This window comes from Polistes fuscatus, unplaced genomic scaffold, assembly GCF_010416935.1.
Source record: "Polistes fuscatus isolate 324 unplaced genomic scaffold, CU_Pfus_HIC Scaffold10, whole genome shotgun sequence".
Classification (NCBI taxonomy): Eukaryota; Metazoa; Arthropoda; class Insecta; order Hymenoptera; family Vespidae; genus Polistes; species Polistes fuscatus.
This window is the reverse complement of record NW_025112998.1, coordinates 1,596,192-1,620,627: the sequence shown is the minus strand read 5'-3', so window position 1 is coordinate 1,620,627 and position 24,436 is coordinate 1,596,192. Positions and strand designations below refer to the sequence as shown.

General features: G+C 36.0%; 2 protein-coding genes and 3 long non-coding RNA genes across 6 annotated transcripts in view; 3 read left to right on the top strand and 2 right to left on the bottom strand.

The window, feature by feature from the left end:
* The first annotated feature begins 185 nt into the window (after positions 1–185).
* On the top strand, positions 186–6,450 carry LOC122525931. The gene is made up of 13 exons (XM_043648973.1): positions 186–273; positions 362–616; positions 698–825; positions 931–2,316; positions 2,398–2,597; positions 2,676–2,726; positions 2,846–3,036; positions 3,158–3,381; positions 4,135–5,253; positions 5,335–5,534; positions 5,622–5,660; positions 5,734–5,924; positions 6,046–6,450. The coding sequence occupies exons 2-13, from the start codon at positions 427–429 to the stop codon at positions 6,282–6,284; spliced, it is 4,158 nt and encodes a 1,385-aa protein (XP_043504908.1). The 5' UTR covers positions 186–273; positions 362–426; the 3' UTR covers positions 6,285–6,450.
* A 3,515-nt stretch (positions 6,451–9,965) lies between these two features.
* Positions 9,966–11,257, bottom strand: LOC122524883. The gene is made up of 2 exons (XR_006305658.1): positions 11,081–11,257; positions 9,966–10,986 (listed from the first exon to the last, which is right to left on the bottom strand). It is a non-coding gene; the product is annotated as an uncharacterized LOC122524883 (long non-coding RNA).
* Positions 11,258–11,804: 547 nt separating this feature from the next.
* Positions 11,805–14,153, top strand: LOC122524913. Its single transcript, XR_006305670.1, has 2 exons — positions 11,805–11,856; positions 14,064–14,153. It is a non-coding gene; the product is annotated as an uncharacterized LOC122524913 (long non-coding RNA).
* Positions 14,154–14,790: 637 nt separating this feature from the next.
* Positions 14,791–24,436, top strand: part of LOC122525916 — a 60,078-nt gene continuing 50,432 nt past the window's right edge. Inside the window, exons 1-2 of one of the 2 annotated variants that reach the window (XM_043648954.1) lie at positions 14,791–15,326; positions 15,423–17,606. In XM_043648954.1, the coding sequence (XP_043504889.1) occupies positions 17,443–17,606 (164 nt within the window). In that variant the 5' untranslated portion in view covers positions 14,791–15,326; positions 15,423–17,442. The remainder of the gene's footprint in view (positions 15,327–15,422; positions 17,607–24,436) is intronic. The other variant, XM_043648955.1, reaches the window with a different exon arrangement.
* Positions 23,250–24,319, bottom strand: LOC122525917. The gene is made up of 2 exons (XR_006305915.1): positions 24,180–24,319; positions 23,250–23,654 (listed from the first exon to the last, which is right to left on the bottom strand). It is a non-coding gene; the product is annotated as an uncharacterized LOC122525917 (long non-coding RNA).

Here is a 24,436-nt window from a genome sequence, read left to right as displayed (position 1 = left end):
TCATTATAAGACTATCTTTGACAGATATTTATCATAAAAATCTACCGTCTTAATAATAGATTAAAAATATTGTTTAATATCTCTATCTAATTAAATGAAATAAAAATAAAAGACACTACCTACAATTAGCAGGATTTTCAAACTCACTTGAAAGCCCGCCACGTTACGGGACCAATACGCATCTTTGGACCAATAGGAATTTTTAATTGAGGTTATCATTTATTCCTATATTTTGGCTTAATCAAAATATACGATAATACGTAAACATAATTGGTATTCACACTAAAATTTATGAATTTTTTAATTTAATACGAGGGGAAACATATATGAGGTAAAATCATTTAATATTTTCTCATTTTAGGTTGTTAAATTTTATACCATAAAATTTAAAAAGAATTTTTTTTTCGAGATAAAATAAAAGGAATAATGAATCTGTCTAACCTTGATAAACATAATCCTGAGCAATCATTTAAAGATAAATTTAGTAGAAGACGCTCTTTATCAGAATGTGCTGCTTCTTCTTCTACTACATCTGATCAAAACTACGATGTATTTAATATTAAAACTAGGGAAGATGTTAAAATCTTATCCAAAAATTATGACGGAATGGAAGAACGTATAACATATTTTTATATACGCACAACTCTAACCGATTGATAATTGGAAGAAATGTTGTAAAAAATTATTATAATTTTAGATCACATGAATGTTTTTTCCAAATGGAATCACTGCGAGTTATTAAATTCAGCTATAGATAGTTCGGTAACCGCACAGGAGAAAATATTTGAAACACACACAAATCTTGGTGCTCCAGAGATTATAAGAGTATTATCATAAGATTTTGATGATATCAATTACATAATATTGAATCTTTTTTAAGCAATTTGTTTTATCGATATTTCCAAGTAACAATTTTATTTCAATTGACAGAGCGTGTCCGAATTGAATATATCAGATTCATTGGAAGAAGAAAATAAAAATGTATCTAAAGAAAAAATCTTCAATGATTTTGAATCTATAAGTTTTGATGAAATTTCAAGCACTCAATCTGGTCAAAACAGAAAAAATTGGAGAAAATATAAGAATAATAATGAGAGATCGCAATCTAGATATGATATTTCTAAAAAGAAGACAACCGTTGATGCTACTCAAAACAATGAAGCACAGGAATGCATTCAAGATGCGATGGTGCATAATATCAGCAAACCATGCACCAAATCTAAAAGACAGATAACAAAAAATACAAATACAAACATGTCAAATTATAATGAAAAGATACGCTTATATTGTTTAGATAATAAAGTATTGATAATTATGGAAGAAAAGTCCAGTTTCTGTTTTACTGGCAAGCTAATGGTAAATGTGTTGTATGGTACAATAGAAATTTATGGCTTTCATATTACTAGCTCAAATCCTCCAATAGAAGTATATTCTCCAAAAGGATACAGTCTTGTAGCTGTAGAGAATAGTCATAAGTTTTTATGCAGTAATAAAGATATTTGGACATTATTATCTAAGGAAGGTATCAATCCTGATATAAAGAATGCATTGCAATACGATATCAATCAATGCAAACCGGGTATGGCAGTAATTACATTAATTAATTTGAAAAATAAATTAACAGCATTTATTGATGCTTATTTTTCGATTAAATTATTTCCCACGATTCGCAATGTCAGAAATTATTCTTGGACCGATACAAGGAGAGCAGAAATGATATTGCAATCCAATCTTTATTTTGATACTCAAAATTATAAAAGATTAATAATCGACCCTACTATAACAGGAATACTTACTGAAAAAATCCTAAATCGTTGGCAGTCTCATGATTGGTCATGTACATTAATAGCAGGTGGTAAAAGTGTTGGAAAATCGACTACTGTACGTTATTTAATAAACACCTTATTATCGACTTCTGGGATGGTCGTTTTAGTAGATGTTGATCTTGGGCAAAGTGAATGTACACCGCCTGGCAGTGTATCTTATAGTTTGATCAATGAGCCATTAACTGGACCAAATTTTACTCATTTATCGATACCAGTGTATCAACTGTACATAGGAGATGTAAATGTGACTCGATGTATGACAAGATACATCGAAAGCCTTAAGTTGTTAGCAAATAAGTTGTTAAGTTGTCCGGTCATGTCACGTTTACCGATTGTTATAAATACAATGGGTTTTACTGATGGTATAGGATGGGATATCATAGTGTTTACGATAAAACTTTTCCAGCCTTCTTTCGTTGTACAAATAATGTCTGAAAAGACAAAAAACAATTACGCTAATTTATTGAGTAATGATATCATAAATAGTCAAGTAAGTGTTATTATTTTTATAATAAATTATTTTTAAATCACATATTATGTGGTAGCAAACAGAAAAATAATATTTTCTCAGACTCTTGCAGGCTTTTCATGGAGTAAAAATATTGCAGATCTAAATAAACCATGTTCTCACGAACTATACGTTATAAATACAAATGCTGAAATGAAACGTAAATCAATGAGTGAGTCATTGGACATGGAACCTTATCAACAACGTGAACTTGCTATGATTTCGTATCTAAGTGGAATCATTAATTCCAATGAAAATTCCATGTGAGATATTTAAAATTATTTTTATTTTCTTGTTTGCATATATAATATTAAATTAATAAATAAAAATTTTTCATATAGATTCTGTGCCAAATCTGCGTCACTCAATATTAATGAAGCTATACCATACGTGTTAGTATAAAGATTCATCCTAATAGCTTTGCTTGGACATTGAAATATTTTCTACTAATATATGTTATGAAAAAGAAGTTCATTTCATAAAATTACTTATATGTGTATATATTTTTCAGTGCACCTTTTGCTTCTTTAAGCATCGTTCTACTACAAAAACATGTACCATCTTCACAAGCATTAACTGTAATCGATGGTAATATGGTTGCTCTGTGTGGCATTGATTTGACAGGTGATTTGTTGCAAGAAGCTGTTCCATCGAAGCCTCGTATATTAACTAGAGCACCTTTGTGCAGTTGCTATGGTTATGGTAAATAACTATTAAATAACATTGCTTCCTTATATTTTTTTATTTATTCAGATGGAAATTTGTTATAATTAATTTACTCAACAAACTAATTTCAGTTCCTTGATTTCATTTGATTTTTTAGGAATAATTCGTGGGGTTGACATGGAAAAAGAAGAAATTTACATAGTCGCCCCATTGCCGCTGGCACTTATGCAACACGTTAATTGTTTAATAGGAAGTATGCCTATGCCTGTAAATTTATTGCAGTTAAATCAAACAGGTGTACCATACGCAGGTGGAAATAATATTTTGCCAACGAGTCGTGATCCACGTAGAGGGTATTTTCGTATGAGACATAAAGATAGACGAACTTCAGATTAAGTTTTTTTTTTAAAGAAAAATTAAAGCATTTTTTTAACTATCTAATTTTCATAAAATGAAACAACAGTATGCAAAGGAACACTCGGCAAATTAATTTTATTCTTTTTCTTTTATCATTATTTTTTATTTTTGTTTAATTTAATTATATATGTGACAGTTAATATATATATGACAGTTTTTACGACATGATTTATCTAGGAAAAGATTGTTTCAATTTTTTATTAATATTATTATTAATATATTTCATACGGATTACGAAAAATCTTATTTTGATTTACTTCTGAAATTATGCTCCACATATTTTGAAATATCCTGTATTTAATATAATACATAATAATATTTAAGAATTTATAAACAAGAATGGAAAAAATACTTCTGCACATTGCATTATTTTTTGGCGCTCTTAAAAATTCGCACGTTGAACGAACAAAAGATCGAAATATGTAATCGTTTTATATAATTTTTTATAGAATTAAGTTCAAAACTTAATTATCGAAATTTCAAAAATGTGATTTCGAGAATGAATTTAATTTGTTATTATATTATATTACATTTAATTTCACGTTTTGAGATCGTTCGTAGCAAGATAGTATCATCTTTCTACGTTATTCAAAAAAGATAGTGGTGGCGCTGCAACTGTTTTGGTTATGTTTGTAAAAATAACACTAGAAAAACAATATGGTGATAAGTGTTACAGTAAACTCAGCGTGTGCAGATTAATCTTGTTTTCTTTTTTTTTTTGACAAATTTTTAACATCGTTTTATGTAAATATGGATGATGTTAATGCAACGAAATCCAATTGCAATGAAAAGATACGTTTATATTGTTTGGATAGTAAAGTATTGTTAATTATGGAAGAAAAGAGTAGTTTCTGTTTTAATGGCAAATTATCTATAAGTGTATTGTATGGTGCAATAGAAGTTTATGGATCTCATATTACCAGTGCTAATTCTCCGATATCTGTATATTCACCTAGAGGATACAGTCTTATACCTGTAGAAACGAGTCAAAAATTTTTGCTTTCACACAACAAAGATATATGGACGTATTTGTCCCAGGAAGGTATTACTCCTGATATTCAAAATGTATTAAAAACAGATATCGATCAATGCAAACCGGGTATGTCGATAGTGATATTAATGAATTTGGAGAATAATTTAACTGAATTTGTAAGCTCATACTTTCCAAAAAAATTATTTCCCAAAGTTAGAAATGTCAATAATTATTCTTGGACTGATATAAGAAGAGCAGAAATGATAGTACAGTCTAATCTTTATTTCGGTGATGGCGATTATAAGAAACTGGTAATCAACCCAACCATAACAGGAACACTTGCTGAACAAATTTTAAATCGTTGGCATTCCAAGGTTTGGTCTTGTACGCTTTTAGCTGGTGGTAAAAATGTTGGAAAATCAACGACAGCACGTTATTTAATAAACACCATATTACAAACTTCTAAGATGGTTGTTTTGGTGGATGTTGATCCTGGTCAAAATGAATGCACACCCCCGGAAAGTATATCATATACTTTAATTGATGAACCGTTAGCTGGGCCTAATTTTACACATCTAAAGCAACCGACAAACCAATTGTACATAGGAGGTGTAGATGTTTCTAGGTGTATAACAAGATACACAGAAGGCCTTAAATTGTTAGCAAATAGGTTGTTAAGTTGTCCAGTCATGTCACATTTACCAATTGTTATAAATACAATGGGTTTTACTTATGGTATAGGATGGGATATTATAGTTTTTACAATAAAACTTTTCCGGCCTTCTTTTGTTGTACAAATAATGTCTGAAAGGACAAAAAACAATTACGCTAATTTATTGAGTAATGATATCATAAATAGTCAAGTAAGTGTTATTATTTTTATAATAAATTATTTTTAAATCACATATTATGTGGTAGCAAACAGAAAAATAATATTTTCTCAGACTCTTGCAGGCTTTTCATGGAGTAAAAATATTGCAGATCTTAATAAACCATGTTCTCATGAACTACATGTTATAAATACAAATGCTGAAATGAAACGTAAATTAAAGAGCGATTCGTGGAGCATTGAACCTTATCAACAACGTGAACTTGCTATGATTTCATATCTAAGTGGAATTATTAATTCCAATGAAAATTCCATGTGAGATATTTACAAATATTTTATTTCCTTGCTTGCATATAATATAAAATTAACAAATAAAAATTTGTTTGGTTTTTTTCATTCTAGATCTACGTCACTCAATATTAATGAAGCTGTACCATACGTGTTAGTATAAAGATTCATCTTAATAATTTTGTTTGAACACTGAAATTATTTATATATGTTTATTTCTTTTCAGTGCACCTTTTGCTTCTTTAAATATTGCTTTACTTAAAGAACATGTACCGTCTTCACATGTATTAAATGTAATCAATGGTAATATAGTTGCTCTGTGTGGCGTTGATTTGACAGGTGATTTGTTGCAAGAAGCTGTTCCATCGAAGCCTCGTATATTAACTAGAGCACCTTTATGCAGTTGCTATGGTTATGGTAAATAACTATTAAATAACATTGCTTCCTTATATTTTCTTATTTATTCTGATAGAAATTTGTTATAATTAATTTGCTCAACAAAGTAATTCTACTTCCTTGATTTCATTTGGTTTTGTAGGAATAATTCGTGGGGTTGACACGGAAAAAGAAGAAATTTACATAATCTCTCCATTGCCACTGACAATAATGCAATCCGTAAATTGTTTAGTAGGATGCATATCTATACCTGTGAATTTATTACAGTTAAATCAACCAAATGTACCCTACGCAGGTGGAAATGATATTCAGCCAACTAGTCGTGATCCACGTAGGGGATATTTTCGTAGGAGATTTAAAAAGAGACGAATTTCAAGTTAAGTTTTATTTACAAAGCAATAAAATTATTTTCTTATTTTTTTTTATTGCTATTACGTTGACTGATAAAGAAAAAATATATTTGATATTAAATAATATATTCGTTTTACCTGGGAACCGACCAAAACAACATCCCTATGCTAATTTATCATGATAATTTTGTTTAAAATGCTTATTAATTTTTGTAGAACTCTAGCCACCCTACATTAATTCTAATTAATGTTGTTCTCATCAAATTTTTTCTTAAACGAACTCTTTTTGTTTTAATTTCTTTAATATCTTATGTATTTAATTTATTATCAACGTAAGTTACGGTATCGATAAAGTTTACGTTTGAATTTTTCCCGCCTGAAATTGGACGACTACTGTAGTCATGAAAATATATTAAAAGATTATCTACCAGATTTTCTTTTGTAATTTTCTTTTAGATAATCTTTTATCTAAAGTCATACTGTTATAATATCGTCGAATGTTAAACGTTTACTTTAATTTTTGTTTATTTTTTAATTTATACAATACTTATCAGATCTAAATTGTGATTATTGATATCACCGATAAAAGGCCAAGATGATTTAAAATTCGATTCTATGGAATTATTTTTCACGATTTTTCTAATTGAATAATTTTTTAATGGTAACTTTGTTAGTAATACTAATTCCATTGCACAAAAAATTGATCAAATATTACTTTTTACTCATGCTGATCGAATTTCTTTGTAGTACTGGAAACCAAAAGAACAAATATAATTAATATAATGATTTATTCCACTATAATGTGACGTTATAATAATTATAATTTTCATTTATAAAAAAGAACATTAAAAATCTAGAGTATTACATAACAAACAAAGTCAGCCTTCAAATATATATATAAGTATGGACTGTAAAGTTTTGAGCCTTTCTTTTCTAAAAGTATTCGAGACTACGTAGACAAATAAAAGGGAATTAGATCTCCCAAAAAAATTGTTTCTTTGTTACATTCAAAACTTTTCAATCCATCCATGTATACATGCAGACACATACATAAACCTGAAATTAATAGAACATTAAATAAATTTAAATCCCTCCGCTAAATATAAATACCCCTAACGTAAATTGGAATTGCATTATCAATGAACAAGAAAAATACATTGAAGATGAAAACGAAAGGAGGAGAAAAAGAAAAAGAGAAAAACATATACATATATACATATAAAAGAAAGACAGAAAGAAAGGTCCGGAAATTCATTATGAACGATGATGTCAAGTGGATTCCGTAGTTGGCATCGGCCGTGAGAGAGATGAAAATAGAATGGTATCGCGACGAACGACACGAGAAAGAATCAAAAGGATAGGTAGGGGGTAAGAGGGGAGAAGGTAGAGGTGGTGGTTGGGAGTAGCGGAATGGGGAAGGGGTTAAAGGGGACAGGAGGAGAGAGAGTTCGTAGAGCACGTGGTACCACCAAAGGTATTTCTCGAGGTCGCGCGCCGGGGTCGACCTGATGAATGGAAACGTCGGTATTATTGTGTTTACACGCGGGACACACGGCTGCTTCTCTCTCTTTCTCTCTTTCTCTCTTTCTCTCTCTCTCTCTTTCTCTCTCTCCCATCCCGGGCTACTTTCTCTCTCCCTCTCTTTCTCTCTTTCTCTAATAATCCGTACTCGCTCACACACCCACCCTATCATATCTATCCGTCTCTCTTCTCGCACTTGGCGCGGAAACATTCATTCATAAAGCGTTCCGCGCGTTTCTCTCTCCACCCCCCTGCACCCTTGCATATGGAGGAAATGTGGGAAGAGGAGAAAGAGGAGGAGGAGGAGGAGAGAGTATACGCGACCCTCTTTGAGCGGTAGAGGGACGCTGTGTCAGGGGTGTATTCACAGATTTACCAAAGAGCTGAGAGCGCACGAGACCACTTATGTATATGTAAGTACGTATGCATATTCTCGCCATTACGCGCGACAACTTTTGAAAATCTTCCCCGATAGTTTAACCTGTCGATTGAGAATAATAAATACTTGTTTTTTCTTTTTAGGATGATATTATTAATATTATAATTTGTATTTTAAAGGGAATGATTTATATATGATAATATATATATATATGTAAATGATATAAGAGATAAATAACGGTTGAAAGTGAAATGATGCATGATCGGTAATTATTCGGTCGGTAAGTAAGAAATCGATACTTATCGATTAAGATGGAAAAGAAGATAACAGGAGGATTGGTGCAAAGAAAAAAATGACTCTGACATCGTAATAGCCAATAAAAGGCAAGCTTGCAATATCTGATCTTTCCTTTCTCTTTCTCCTCTCTCCTTGAAGAGGAAAGGGATAAATCTCGTGTTTCTAACGAACCTCTGTCAGACACGCCAGTGCTAGTCACGTAAAGGAAACGAGTGAAGGGACGAGACGCTAACGATTCCAAACTTCTTTCTCTCTTCCCTTCGTCTTGTTTTCCCCTCTTCCATCTTCTTCTCTCCCCCATTTTCTATTCCCTATCGTCCTTCCAACGTCACGCGTAATACGCCATGATAATTTATAAGGGCCGCTATCCTTCTCTATTGTCTACTAGCAAAGAGAAAGGGCGTCAACCGCGACACATTGCTCTCCCCTTCTTTCTCACCCCCTTCTATCCCTTTCTTTCTTTTTCCTTTTTACATTCGTAATGTCACCAATACGATAACCATATCAAAGGGAATTGCCCTTTTCGAGTACGTTTCATTCCGTTAATCGTTTAGAGATCATTTAGAAACTCGTGAAAAAAGTTACGCGTGTATTATGTCTCTATTGTATAAGAAATTATTTTCGTATAAGGGTTTCTAATATATTTCTTTCTTTTTAACCTTTGTTGGGAGTCTTTTTTTTTTATTAAATGGTTAATCATAAGTACTTTCTTATACGATACCATAAAAGAGAAAGAAAGAGAGAGAGAACATGGTCACCTGTAGCCAAGATTATAGTAAATTTTAATTAGAGAGAGATAAATGGATAAATCTAGAGAGAGAGAGTAAATGTGTTTATACGTAGCACACGGCAGGGGGGATATCGGGCCAGTATGAATGAGCTCGTAAATGCGAGAGCGGATCTACCTATTTGCGCATTCGGTCACGGCAACTTTCAGTATAAATTGAAACTTCTCTTGAGGGTGTCTCGTCGTCGAGGGAGAATGTCAAGGGAACGTGGCTAAAAGTGAGACAGAGAGACATAGAAAGAGAAACGAAAACTGAGTGAGATAGAATGATGCTCGGATACTGGGACACACCGACCGAGCGAACGAGTGAACGAGAATGAGAGAGAGAGAGAGAGAGAGAGAAAGAGAACGTGATATCAGAGAGAGGGGTAGAAATCCGCGAAGTTGAGGCGGTACCGCTTAGTACGAGCCAAGCTCCGATTCAGTTTGGATCTGTCGTGTCGTTCTCATTGCTTAACTTCTCATTCTGACATCACCGTCATAATCCTCGTCATTATAATCATCATTATCATCATTTCTCTCATCATTGTTCTCATCGTCATCGTCATCTGACTACTATTGTACACGATTACCCAGGAGATAAGAAAAAAGGATTAAGAAAGGCAACGAATTTTTCATTTGCGTTAAAGCAAAATGCTCCGTCGGTAAAAAAGATTCAGGATACGAAAGATCGTCTGATATAGGCGTATAATAGGAAAATTAGGAAGGGGATAAAAAGAAATGAATAATTGTATTTTTTCTAATTTTGTTGTAAGATCAAAAATTATACAAGAGTTTTCGTTAAAAATCGACTTCGATTTCGATCGAATCGTTTAAAAATGTTCGTTCTATTTTTTGTTTCTTTTACATATTTCGTTCTTCGTTTGAATTTTGTTCTCGACACAAATCTTGATCGGATATTTTGTAAGAATATTAGTCAGTAAACTATAATGATATAAGAGAGAAAACGTTTATCTCACGTACGAAGTATTGATTTTCGCATCCGTAGAATCATCTGCTGTAGTATGGTGGTCACCACGTTTATATATATATACAGTCACTACAATTTTAACATATACCTGGCAAAGATAATAGTTTTCCCCAAAATTTCACCAATATCACTCTCGGTTACATTCCTTCAATCGAATAGATCGAAATCTATATATTATATATATGTACATATATATATATATATACAATTTGTGTGTTATACACATACATATATATATGTATATGTATACGCGTGTGTTTTAAAACCGCATGAATAAAGTGGTTCGACGCAACATTGATCGTACGAAACTCTGTAACTCGGCGAAAGATAACTCGCAAAATAAATATGCAATTTATCGTTCAATTAATTTCACTATCACCAAACTAAAAAAAACCAACTACCAATTTTATTTCATACAAAAATAAAACTGGAAAGAAATCTTATTGAATTTAAGCTGGTTCGAATTTCGAAGAAATTCGAATTAGCAGTAGAGTAGTTTTTTAAATATCCCGCCAAGGACGTTGTCGTTGCGCTAGTAGACGACGATAACTGTTTGTACGCTTGCGTATATATATATATATATATATATATATTCAAATATATGTATACGTGTGCGTGTGCGTACGAGAGAGAGAGAGAGAGAGAGAAAATACAGTTCACTTTCGCTTCACGGTCTTCTCCATCGATATAGTATTGGTTTCTATCCAGAAGAGAAGGCCTGATTCTCACTAACATAAGATTTTACCGAACGCAAACGATCCTCTCGTTTTCGTGTGCAACTACGAAAAGGAACAAAAATCGGGTTTAGGTACTTACTACACACATACATACATACATACATACATACATACATTTATAAATATAAATACATACGTATTTACGTATACAAAACACATAGGAGCTTGTCCCGCTCTTTTCTCCCCTTTTTATCGAAAGAAATTCTACGAGAGGCTAGGAACGAAACTGTGGGAGCAGCAGGTGGAAAGAGGAGTGGCCTGGGAGAATTTCTGAGTATAAGTGTGCATGCGCTGCTATGTGTTTCTCTCTCTCTCTCTCTCTCTCTCTTTAAATATATACATATATACTATATATATATAATACATAAGAGAGAGGAAGAGAGAGAAAGAGATGGAGAAACGCAGGCACCTTTTCGCGTAATGTTCTCTCATTCGCCCACGCTCTCTTTCTCTCTCTCTCTCTCTCTCTCTATTTCTCTCTCAAACTTACTCGGTACTTCTTTCTATCCTTCTTCTATCGGAACACACCTACTTGCTATCGAACACACTTATCCTCGCTGAAATCCCTTTCCCCCTGCACCCTTCCTCTTAGCGTGCCACCTCTACCCCCTTTACTTCATCCACGTTGGTAAAACGAGGTATATAGAGAAAGGAGTGGGAGATAGGTAAAAAGAGAGAGAGTGAGAGAGAAATACTAAGTAGAGAGGAGATAGATAGATAGATATACGAGAACGTTGCGAGAGAGAAAGAGAAAGATAGAGAGAGAGAAAGTAGGATAGGAAGGAGGGGTGAGGGGAGAGGGCTCTACTCGCCTGGCGCAGCACAGGCTTTTCTTGTAGTCTATTGATTTTTCCGAAAGTTTGCGTGGTGGGAGCCTGGCATAGTGGGTTGTGCGCGAAGCTGCACAGAAGAGTGAGATAGCTAGAAAGAGAGAGAGAGAGAGAGAGAGAGTGAGAGAGAGTCATGTGGGGTTTCAACGCATATTGCTATCTCTGTTTCACTCATTTTCTCTTTCTCTCTCTCTCTCTCTTTCTCTTCATGGAGCTTTCTCCATTGCATCCTTCTCTTTTCTTTCTACGTTTGCTTCTCTCTCTCTCTCTCTCTCTCTCTCTCTCTCATGTTGAAGGTTCGCTCCACTAGCGCCGCCACTGCTTTCTATAGTTACGGCTCTTTCTCGTTACCTGTCTCTCTCTCTCTCTCTCTCTCTCCTCTCTCTTTCTCTGACACTATCGTTCTACCTAGTGAGGAGAGGTATATATATATATATATATATATATATATGTATATATATGTATATATATACATATGTATATACATATACCCATCTCTTTCTCTCTCTCACTCTCTCTTTCGCTCTCCTTCCTCTTTATTCGTGCATGGCCTGACTCTACATACACGCTCGTAAATATGCGCTCGTAGTTTCATACGCGCTCACCAGCAAACACACTACACACGCACATAACACTAGTATACATGTATATATGTATACGTATACACACATTGTAAAGAGTATTTGAGGCCAGGAACGCGTCGAGAGATTCGACTCTTTCGTCGCAACGTTAACGCGAAGTAACTCGGCAGAAAAAGTGCGTCAACCGTACGGAATAATGAGATATGTATATACTTATGTACCGGTGCATGTTTATTGCACTAAAGAACGATTTCAGAATTTCTAAGCACACACACACGACGACAAATTTAAACTTGAAATTTTGAAATTATAAAATTATAGACAAATGTTGATATTTTTTTGGCCAAGCAAACGGGAATATTTTTCTTTTTCGAAAATGTATTTTTGAATAATAAAATATTATCAAACTCTTCATGTTACGTGGGGATTAGCGTAAGGGTGAGAATTGAAAAAGAAGAATAAAGAAAGAGCGTTACGATAGATGAAATATCGAATGAACAATTATTTCTTCAGTTATAGACACACGTTGATTACATACAAATGGAGAGTAGTAACAACAGGTATTCACATTTCCCGCGCTGTGAATTTTTAAACTCGTAGAACAACTACGACGACAACGACTATGACGAGGAGGAGGAATGATGAAACACAGTTGGCAAACGGGTAAAAAGAAGTGCAATATTTCTAACCGCGATGCGGCCCTGAACTTCCTCCTCGTCCACCTCTATTCGACAGCGCAGGGTCACCGCGTGTACTCGCACACGAAGCTTTTCCTCCCTATGTACAAGAGTTACTTGCCTTTCGCTGAGGCGCACAAACTCACACATATATACATCCATCCGTACATACACATACATATATATAGATATATATATATATGTATACATAGAGAAACAGGTATAGGATGGCGGACAAACACGCATACGGGAGCCATATTCGCCTCTCGTCGTTCGCGGTGCAACCCTGCCATGCGCTCGTGCTCGAGCAAGCGGATTGAGGGTGTGCTGAGGGATGGAGAAAGAGAGAAGAGAAGAGAGAACTACGAGAGAGATAGAAAATGTGAATAAGAGAGAGAGAGAGAGAGTATACGAAGGAACCCTCGCGCGCAGGGGCGTAGAATCTCGCGATGGTGGTGCCCAAGCGGGATAAATGAGTTTCCTTCCAAAAATCCCTACTTCAATCGATGTACAATTTAACAGAGATAGATACATATTAACAAAATAAAAATACCCAAATAAAAAAAAAAAAACAGACGAAACATTTTATCTATTCTTACTTTATTTTCTTTAAAAGTACTACGATCGCATAATCCCTGAAAATAAATATGTAAGAAACGATGATGCGATGATAGAAAATTTGAAATCGCCTAGAGTAAACATTTATTTATCTGCTTAGGTCTATTCGATCTGGTCAGAGTTGAAGAATTAGTCTCGAGTACGTTCGTAAAGGATATTTTGAAGTCAATGCTAATGTTGAAAGCTATCCTTCGAAAAACGTGACATTTTTATAGTAACGTAGAATAATTCTGTAGAGATATCCTTTTTCCTTTTTCGTTGGGGTAGAAAGGATACGTTTATGAATGACACTCGGCGAAGGATGAAAGAAGAGAAAGAAAAGCAGAAGTAGAAGTAGAAGTAGAAGTAGAAGAAGAAGAAGAAGAAGAAGAAGAAGAAGAAGAAGTAGAACTAGTAAACGTTCTCTCACGCAGAATCATATCAGCGAGGTCGGTCACGGCGTTTAATATCCTTTCTTAAAGTATTTTCGTAAGATAAGTCAAAGACGACAACGAATAGAGAAATAAAGAAGATAGGAAGGAAGGAAGGAAGGAAGGAAGGACAATCGTATTTAGGTAGACAGAGTATAAATGTTCTTCCTTTCTGAGAGAATAAAAAAAAAATATATAAAATAATACTTTAGGTGATATCCGCGAAACTGAATCGCAACGCGCCACAAGCGGCGCCTTTCTAGTGGTCTTCCGCGATGAAGGAAACCGTCCAACGGTCGGTCGTCATTGGTCGATCGATCGAAGAGCGCGTGCCTCGATTTACCATCGATCGGTGACGATCGATCCACCTCGCTGTTCCTCGGTTACGTTGCGAAGTAAGCGAGATAGAGATAGAGATAGAGATAGATAGATAGATAGATAGATAGATGGATAGACAGATAGATAGACAAAGAGGGAGAGAGAGGGAAAGTGCGAAAGAGACGAGGTTACAGCGATGAACAAAGATGGAGAATATGTGGGAGACCGAAAGAGAGAGAAAGAGAGAGACAAAGAGGATGTGCAGAGAGAAAAAGAGAGAGGAATAAAGAAAGAAAAAGACGCAAAGAGTGTTCTCGGTGAAGAGGGAACGGGTGAGAGTAAGAGAGAGAGAGAGAGAGAGCGAGTGGTGGTAGGTGGTCTAAGAGTGGGGGGGAGGAGCAGCGCCGGGCAGAGCGTCGGCGGCTACAGCCGGCGTCGCCGCAGGCTCTGTAAACCGAGCGTGCGCGAAGGTGAACGAGCGCCGACGGAAACGTGCGAACATAGAGGTTCGTGCTGCCGAACGAACGGAACGGTCAGGCAGTGCGGAGCCGTCTCCTGTAAACGCGACGGTCGCGGGTTTTACCGCTGTACAAGAAATAGTGAAATAGATGTGCGCTCGCGCGTGTTTACGCGGCTCGAAAGAGAGAAAAAGACCAAGAGATAAAGAGTAAGTGGATGGGTACACTGTGGAGAGTGAGAACAGGAGAAAAAGAAAGAAAGAAAGGAAGGAAGAACGAAGGAGAACAAGAGAAAGAACAAGGGAGAAGGTGTGTGTGTGAGAGAGAGAGAGAGAGGGGTAGAAAAAATCGAAACGCGTGTGTGCATGAGGATCGACGTGATAAAGCAGAGGAGCGTTACGGAATCCCTGATAAACCTTTCCTAAACTTCTACTCATTCGAATTATTCAATTGGAATTCGTGCACTGTTTGAGAACGGAGATACGGAGAGGTAAAGTGAGAAATATATACATACACATATATATATATATACACATATATATATATATATAAATATACATATATATATATATATATATACGTACAGAAACTACAGATATAGAAATATAGAAAGAAGAAAGATAAAGAAAGAGATAGAAAGAGGGAGTAATAGCAGGAAGGAGATCTTTGGAGTTGGCAGGAACAGTGCGAAGAGATATCGCAGCGTTGACGAAGCGCTCCGTCCGGGGCGTGGGTGCATCGCGCCGCCGGTACGTCACACGGCGACCACCGACGGCCCAGGAATACATACGACACACGCTTGGTTGCCTCCTCGGATTACTTGCTTACTTCTCTCCTCGTCGTCGTCGTCGTTATCATTATCATCATCATCATCATCATCATCATCATCGTCATCATCGTCATCGTCATCGTCATCATCATCATTGTCATCGTCCTCATCGTCATCATCGTCATTAACTTTTTTCTTCCACTTCAACTTATACTCCTTAGGCTTCTCCGTCCAATTAAATTCGTTCGCGAATCGTTGTTCCGTTGTTTCTTGGCGTTGGCGGAAAATTCGAACGAAAATTCGAACACTGTTGTGATCTTAACGTAATTGTTATCTCCTTGGTGTAAGTTTTATTTTTCCGCCGTTATATACATCTATATACGTGTTGGATACATAATATTTGAAGATTAAAAAGAAGAAAAGTAAAGGAAAGAGAAGAAGAAGAGTGAAGAGAATTCAAGAACGGAGAAGTGGAGTGGCAATCTCGTTCGTTGCTCCGTCGGACGTGTACTCGAGTGTCAACTGCACACATACATCCACGTAAAGAAAGAGTGTGTATGTGTGTGTGTGTGTTTGTTGTATGTGAGTGAGTGAGTACGATAACAAGAACGAGAGAGAAAGAGCAAAAGAGAGAGAGACGGAGAGAAAGATAGAGAAAGAGAGAGTACGGAAAGGTTGTGTACATACCGGGTGTCTCAAAAGTTAACCCGGTCAGTATTTTCTAAGCTCGCTTATGAGATTGTTGTGTCGTCGTTTCTCGAAGCCGCGGATGATAATGAAGATCACGACGACGACGAAGATGATGAAAGGTGAAAGGACAAATCCGAATACGAGGACGACGAGGACGAAAACGACGACGAGTAGCTCAAGGGGCCTTGATTGAGCCACTGACAACGAACTTGTTCTCTCTCTCTCTCTTTAAAGTAAGAAGAGACGTTATTCTTGTGCGTCCCGAGAGTATACTAACTCTCTCTCCATAGTAATAAGTGAAATAACAGAAGATAGAGGTAAAATAATTGTTATATAATAAAAGAATCAAAGGAATAAGTTAAACAATAAAGGATCCGTGGATAAGAGAGTCGTCGCGTCGTCGACGGCGACCGAACGGATCGCACCGTCGGTCCCGTCGCCGCGACGGAACGAGTACACCGTCGTATTCGTGTGCGACGGCCGTGTGTTGCTAGTAGTAGTAGTAGTAGTATTGGTGCTGCTGCTGCTGCTGCTGCTGCTAGTAGTAGTAGTAGTAGTAGTAGAGTAGTAGTTGTAGTAGTAGTGGTGGTGGTGGCGGTGGTAGTAGTTGCGGTGGTGAAGCGATCGTTACTAGCCTGAGCAACGCCAAGAGCATCGTCGTCGTCTCGTGGAGTAGCGACAGTGGCAGCGTCGCCAGGAGAAATAGTTGTAGTAGTTGTAGCAGTAGTTGTAGTGTAGTAGTCCTCCTAGTGGAAGAAGAAGAAGTACGAGAAAGTGGGGGAGGTGCTAAAGGAAGAATAGGAGAGAATACGGACCAACCGAGAAGGAGAGGAAGAGATACAACAGTGTGCTAGTTGTATTCGTCAGGTAAAAGGAGAAGGAAGAAGAATAGGTAGAGGTGGGATTTGCACAAATCCGGTCCGTCGGTCGGTCAGTCGGTGGTCATCGAAACTAACCTGGACGAAGGTCCGCGAAGGAGAAGGACCATTATTGAGGAAGTAAAAAGAGATAGAAGAGCAACAGCAGGAGAAGAGAAAGAAAAAGGAGGAAAGGCGAAGGAGGCGGAGGAGGAGGAGGAGGAGGAGAAGAAAAGAAGAGGTGAAATATCCTCATCGCGGTTTTCCCCGCGTCAGAGATCTCTTCGAGTATGCAGGTGGCAACGCTGTTCAGGGAGAGCGCCACCCTGCTGGGTGCCTCTACCTTGGATCCCCCGCAGACACACCACCATCAGTCCGTGCATCAGCAACAGCAGATTCACCAACAGCATGCCGCCGACTTGCATCTCAGTCACCACATGCAACACTACAAGATGTAAGTTTCTCCCTTATGTTCTGTTTCAATCCCTTGCCAACCGTTCTCTCTACCACCTCTCTTTAACGCCATCCCACTTGCCCCCCTCTACCTTATCTAGATCCACGCTACAAGCTAGAGGGTCCAAGGACAACTCTTATTACAATACTCTGTTCCTTGCTTTCTGATAAACATCATTATCCTTTCGATGACTTTCTCGGAGTTAATCTAAACGTTATATAATATACATACGTATACGCGTAAGCGTGTATGTGTCTTATCTATTTTACTTTTACTTTCTATTTATCAAGAGGGATGCGGTTGAATTTCCGCGCGAAAGTCTTATTAAAAATTCAGCGATGATGTCATGTGACCTAGCGCGGTCACGTGGTATCGGAGAACTTTTAAGAAAGAAACATGGCGGCGACGAGATCGTCTCTATCTTTAAGAAACGAATGGGACCCTGTGGCGACGAAGGGAAACAAATGTTTCTCTCTCTCTCTCTCTGTTTCTATCTTTCTCGATATTTATCGAGACACACAAATACTTCATTATTCTGCTTATTTCATTACTAAATAACAATGAGAGGAAAACACGTGCGGTGGTATCGATCAATCGACCGACCACAATCCCATGTTGTTCCAGAGACACGTTCTTGTTTATGTCATCCATGCGCGCAAACGAACTTGCAAAACGTTGTACACATGTATTTACGTCTTTTAATTCGCCCTTTGTTCGAACAAAAGTGCTAAGTTATTTGCATGCGTTCAAGCTTCTAGGAATCATCCATCTATGTTTTACACTTCTTGCGAGAAATAACACCTATTCGTATTATAATTGCGTTTCATACGCGCGTTCTCTTTCTTTTTACTAATTATTTGCATATATAAAAAGACAAAAAAAAATGATTAAGTTAATCCTTTGTGATTTTATTATAAGAAAGTAAATCCTTGGGAAAAAAAAAGTAATCAGAATTGTTTAGAATCATCCGACAACTTTTGGCTCCAACAACGGACAAATTTATGCGACGAAGTAAAAAAGGGATTATGATTATGCGTTCAAACCAAACCGCATACACGAAACAAATGTATTTTTTTCTTTTTTATACATTCTATATAAACGAAGAAAAAATATTATTATCGGGTTAAAAGTTGCCCCAATTCTTTTTTTTTTTTTTCCATAATCTTACGATTAGAAAAGAAAAAAAGAAAGTAACTTCGGAAAAGCGTGTAACCAGAATTTACAAAAAAAATTAGGTAGAAAGTTTAGTTAAGCTCGCGGTCTAAGAATGAAAAAAGATTTGGACGAAAGTTTGTACGGTGAGAGGAATAGGAGGAGGAAGAGGACGTGGACGATGACGAAGTAAAAAGAGGTTATGGTGTCGGGGAGGATCGCGAGAGAAAAATGTCTGACGACAAATTCGTTGTGCGACGAATTCAAGAGTAAAAAAGAAGAAGAAGAAGAAGAAGAAAAAAAAAGTAGAAGAAAAAGTTCTTTCCAAGTTTGGTAGGAAATAATGTTGGATATACGTAGTGGTATGTAGTACAATACGCGTACGGAACGTGGATCAACAAAATAAAAAAGGGGTTAAAAGGATGGAAAGGAAGGTAGGGAGGAGGAGGAGGAGGAAGAAGAAGAAGAGGAGGAGGAGGAAGGGAGGCTAGGTGTAGGAAAAAAATATGTAAACGCGAAAAGCACGTGGCATATGAAGGGAGGGTCTTTTGGCGCGGAATAAAGGAAAGGATGAGTTTGAGTGAGATAAAGGGGGGTGAGAGAGAGAGAAAGAGAAATACATATAATAAAAGGGAAGAAGAAGAAGAGAAAATAAAGGAAAAGAAATGAAAAGAAAAGAGAAGGGTAGAGAAGAGAAGAGAAGTAACGTGAATGCAGGCAAGGCGCGAGCCACGTGTCGCAGATAAATCCTCAGACGATAAATCGAGCTTATCAATAAGATCGCTGGAGTCTGCGATCGTTTCCTCTCTTTCTCTCTCTTTTCCTATCTTTCTTTCTTCGTCTCTTCTCCTTTCTCTTTCTTTCTTTCTTTCTTCCTTCTTCGTGTGTCTTTCATATCTCCTCTTCTTCTTTCAATCCTTCTCACCTTTTCTTCTACTCTCCCATATTCAGGCAGTGTCGACTGAGAAACCCCCAAACAAGTTATTCATGTATTCCATAACTTTGGAATACATGAATAAACTAACTCACACTCGTACTCATAGTCGTTGTCGTTGTGTCGTCGTCGATGAACCTGTATTTCTCGATACAACCGATTCGAGACCGTTTAGGGTTATACGAAGGGAAAAAGAAGAAAAGAGGAGGAGGAGGAGGAGGAGGATCGATGTAACGCAGAGTCTATAGAAGGCATTTAAAACACATCCCTTCTTTTTTTTCTTTTTCTTTTTTCTTTTTTTTCTTGTTATCTCTCTTTCTCTGTCCCACGATCGTACTACTTGTGAAAAGAAAAAGAACAAGAAAAAGAAAAGATAATGAAGACGGCTATATTACCCCTTGATTATATTTAATATCTTAATTTTGTGTTATTAGTGAATTTAGAATGCCTCGGGGTGGGGGGGGGGGTTCGAAGAAAAATAATCGACATGGCAAAAGAATTTTATTCGTAATCAAATTTGATTAATCGAAAAAGGGAAAGTAATTATTATGTTGTTGAATATTTTGTTTATTTACTTGTTTGAATACTTGGAAAGGTACAGTCGAAATTATTATATATATTATTCGATTATTCGTTTATTTTATTCATTTCGAGTTATTTTTATTTTATATACGAAAAATATAAATATAATATATTTATTTTATATCCGATTACTTCTTCATTTTTAAATCTTCGTATGTGAAAAACATTAATCGTGTAGTCGAATAAAAGGAAGAAACAACAAGAAACACATGCACACACACACACACACACACACAATCACAATCAAGATTAGAATATTACTCGATTATTTTTTAACTTCTTCATTTCCTATTCTGCATATATGAAAAATATTACTCGTAAAAAATCGAACAAAGAAATATCGCGCGACGGGCAAATGGCAATTTAATTTCAATTCTAAATACAAATTTTCGGTCTCTGACTTTTATTCTACAAAAAAGAAGAAGAAGAAGAAGAAGAAGAAGAAGAAGAAAAAAAGAAAAATAAGAGAGGGAAAGTAAGTCGATGGAATCAAACTCGGAGAAGGCGTTAGAATCGAGATGATATCCTTTGGAATTTCATGACCTTCCTCAATCTTAAACGGACGAAGGAAATTCTTCAGGTTGTTCGTTCAGTTCGTTCTTCTTTCCATGAAACGAAGTTCTGGTGACTTGGGGTCCATTATGGTCCAAAAAAAAAACCATTTTCTGAACCAATAGATGAACCAATAGATCTTTATTATTGGTAAGCATGCTTTCGTATAGCAATAATGATTCGAAAATGCGAAGAGTATGCGATTATATTACGCGACATATATGCCAAATGTGTGTTATGCATATATATATGTATATATATATATATATATTTCGCGAATATGATTATTATCGTTCTAACATGACCGTGACCCCACCGTCTGCATCCGTCGACTAAAACGCCTGAATTGTGTTTAACCTTTCTATATGCATTTTGCTTTTTATTATTTTCTTTCATTATTTTCTTACTATTTTCATTTTTTATTTATTCTTTGTTTATCTTAAACGACAGATCATATTTAAAAAAAAAAGAAAAGAAAAGAAAATAGAAAAAAGGGTGTAATATGGTATGTCAAAAAATAACGAATTTCCAACGTATCATCTATTCTTCTCTTCATTTTATTTATTTATTTATTTATTTATTTTTCTTTATCATCTTGAATGATGGATCACGCTCAAAACGATAATGATAAAAAATGAGAAAGAAATAAGGAAATGTAATAAAACGTTAAGATTATAATAGAAACATATCATCTATTTATCTATTTCACTCTTCATTTTTATTTCTTTTTTTCTTTTTTTCTATTACTTATTTCCATGAACAAACGAATAAGTACAAAATATAATAGAAAATAGAGAAAAGTGTGAGATTAAATTTAAATTTTAAAAAGACCAAAAAAAAAAAGAAAAAAAACAAAATATAACACTGTAACCACTAAAATTGACACCGATTATTTGAAACTCGGTTACTCGGTCGACTACCTGCATTCTCGACGTTTAATCCTAAACAAACAAAAAATTGATATGACTATAAACGAAGATAGAAAAAGAATAATCGTTGATAGATGGGGTAAAGTAAGAAAGTAGGAAGGAAGGAAGGAAGGAAGGAAGGAAGGAAGGAAAGAAGGAAGGAAAGAAGGAAGGAAAGAAAGAGTTTTTTAAAAGTCAACTCTTCGGACGTGCGTAAATCGCAAGGAGACGCGTTTGAGCGCGGGCGAGATGTCTCTCTCTCTCTCTCTCTCTCACTCTCTCTTTTACTCTCTCTCGTATACCTTCTCTCATTTTTATTTTAGCTTGAAGCAAATACCGAGACAAGGGGGAGGGTAAGAGGGGCCAAGGGGAGAGAGAAAGGAGAGAGAAGAGGAGAAGAAGGGGGTAAAGGGGTGGGTGAAGGAGGAGGAGGAGGAGGAGGAGGAGTAGAGGGCGGAGGAGGAGGAAACAGAAACTGTTCAGTGGTGCGTGAGCGTGTGCGTAAAAGAGTAAAGGAGACAGACTGATAGGTGGAGAAGAGAGAAGAGTGAGATAGAAGGACAAAGAAAGAAAGAGTGAGAGAGAAGGATAGATAGACGAAGGTGGATGAAAAAAGGCAGAGAACGACGACGAAGCGAACGGCCAGCCGAAGAGAGCCGCTCATCCAACGAGCTCTCCTCTTCTCTCTCTCCCTCCCTCTCTCTGTTTCCCTCTGTCCCTCTTTTTATCTCTTTCCCTCTTGTTCATAGCGCTCACGCGTACCACGGTTTCGTAACACGCGTCTCCTTCCTTTTCTTGCACACATTCCTCTCTGCACCTCTCACCGTACTCTCGAACCATCCTCCTCTTACTCTTCCCACATCCTTTTCCAACCTCCTCTTCCCTCTTCCCACCCTCTCCTCCTCCCCCTCCTTCTCCTCCTTCTCTTTCCATCTATCTCTCTCTCTTACTGGTTCGTTCGTTCGTTCGTTCTCCAACTCACTCACTCACTTGCTACTTGCTTGCTCACTCTATTCAACATAACCTATACAGCACAGAGAAACTGCAGGTCGTTTCAAAAGTCCGCTCGACCGACTCTGAATCTACTCTACTCTACTCTACTCTACTCTACTCTACTCTATTCTACTCTATTCTACTCTAGTAAACTCTACTCTGTTCTATTCTACTTTAAATCCTCCTTCGATTCTTCTTTCATTGTTAAAGAAAGAAAGAAAGAAAGAAAGAAAGAAAGGAAGAAAGAAGGAAGGAAAATGTCTACCGTCGTTTTCTCATTAGTCTTTATTTTATTAGCAATGTTATTAGTAGTAAGAACTTATGAACAAATCATTCTTATATAATACGGAACAAAAACAAGAACTAAGATGTCTACCATTTTATTACTCTTCATTTCATTAGCTATTTTAATAGTTTTCAACTTATTAGAATACCACTTTTATTTAGGTAGTAGTTTTATACTATAACTCTTTCTTTCATTCTTTCATTAATGAAAGAAATAATATATATATATATATATACTTTTTCTTTCAATACTTTTTATTTTATTATTGGTAGAGTTTACGAGACAATTATTCATTGCCAGGATATGTTATGTTATGTATATATATATGTTATGTGTTGCGCATGCCTATATGTAATAGTAGTTTCTTATTAGTTCGACTAGTTATGTTTGTTTGTTTTTATTTTCTGTTTGAAATTATCTACGTTAAGCAAAGGTGATGGCAAGTGTGTTGTTATTAGTTTCTTTTTCCTTCTAGGAGAAAGACAACAGTAGCATAAGAGTAGTAGAAGATTCCTCGTAATTTCTTCTTATCTAATCGGCCATTTTTTTTGTCATTCTATTTATATTCGCAATCGCGCTGAGATGGAAGTTTGGGGGCCAAGTGTTTTTTTTTCCTTGGTCCGTACTGAATTTTTTTGGCCCTATAAAAGGAAAAAGAGATTTAATCGAAACACGAACGAGTTGTAAATTCCTATTTCGAATATGAATAAATTTCAGAGGTGATACAATAGTTCATGGTCATGTCGTTAACTCGATTGTAAAACGATTTAAACATTTACGATCTTGTTATTGTTCGACGTTTAAACGTAGTGCATTCTCATTCGTAGGAGAGAATAAAACAGAGAGGGAGAGAGAGCGAGAGAGAGGAAAAAACCATATGGAAACATCATCCTCTGTCTGCGGAATCGGTAAACGACCAATCACGTTTGGTGAATAACGATCATGGGCAAAAGACCATTATTAAAAAGAAAAATAAATAAGTATACGAAAAATCAACAAAGTAAAATGTGTTAAAAGAAAAATGAAACTGTTCTAGAGTTTATATTTATTTTCTTTTGCCCCACCGATTCAACAAAACAGTTAGGCAAGAAACTTTTAGGCGTTTCATCGAAAGGGAAAGCTAGTCGTATGGAGATACTCGGAAAGTATCGTTTTGAGATACTTACAATTAGAGATAACGAAATAAGTTTCTCATCCATGAATGTTGTTATCGTTATCGTTATCAACGAATCATCACAAGGCTTAAGATTCGAGAAATGTGATAATGACGAGATCTTTGAAGAGCTCTTACGAGTTTTCAGTTTTAGAGTTGTCTCTCTCTCTCTCTCTCTCTCTTTCTAGTGTCTGTAAAAATGTAAAAGGAATATCTACCTCTTCTTTGGTACTTTGGTATCGCGATTTCGAAATACAACCTTCTCTTTCC

Bases quoted from the DNA above. Each gene is read 5' to 3' on its own strand.
- LOC122525931 (XM_043648973.1), top strand. From the start codon at position 427: ATGAATCTGTCTAACCTTGATAAACATAATCCTGAGCAATCATTTAAA. The intron at 3,037-3,157 runs GTAAATAACTAT...TTGATTTTTTAG, and splicing joins GTGCAGTTGCTATGGTTATG to GAATAATTCGTGGGGTTGAC. The intron at 3,382-4,134 runs CGAACTTCAGAT...TTTCTTTTTTTT, and splicing joins GTATGAGACATAAAGATAGA to TTTGACAAATTTTTAACATC.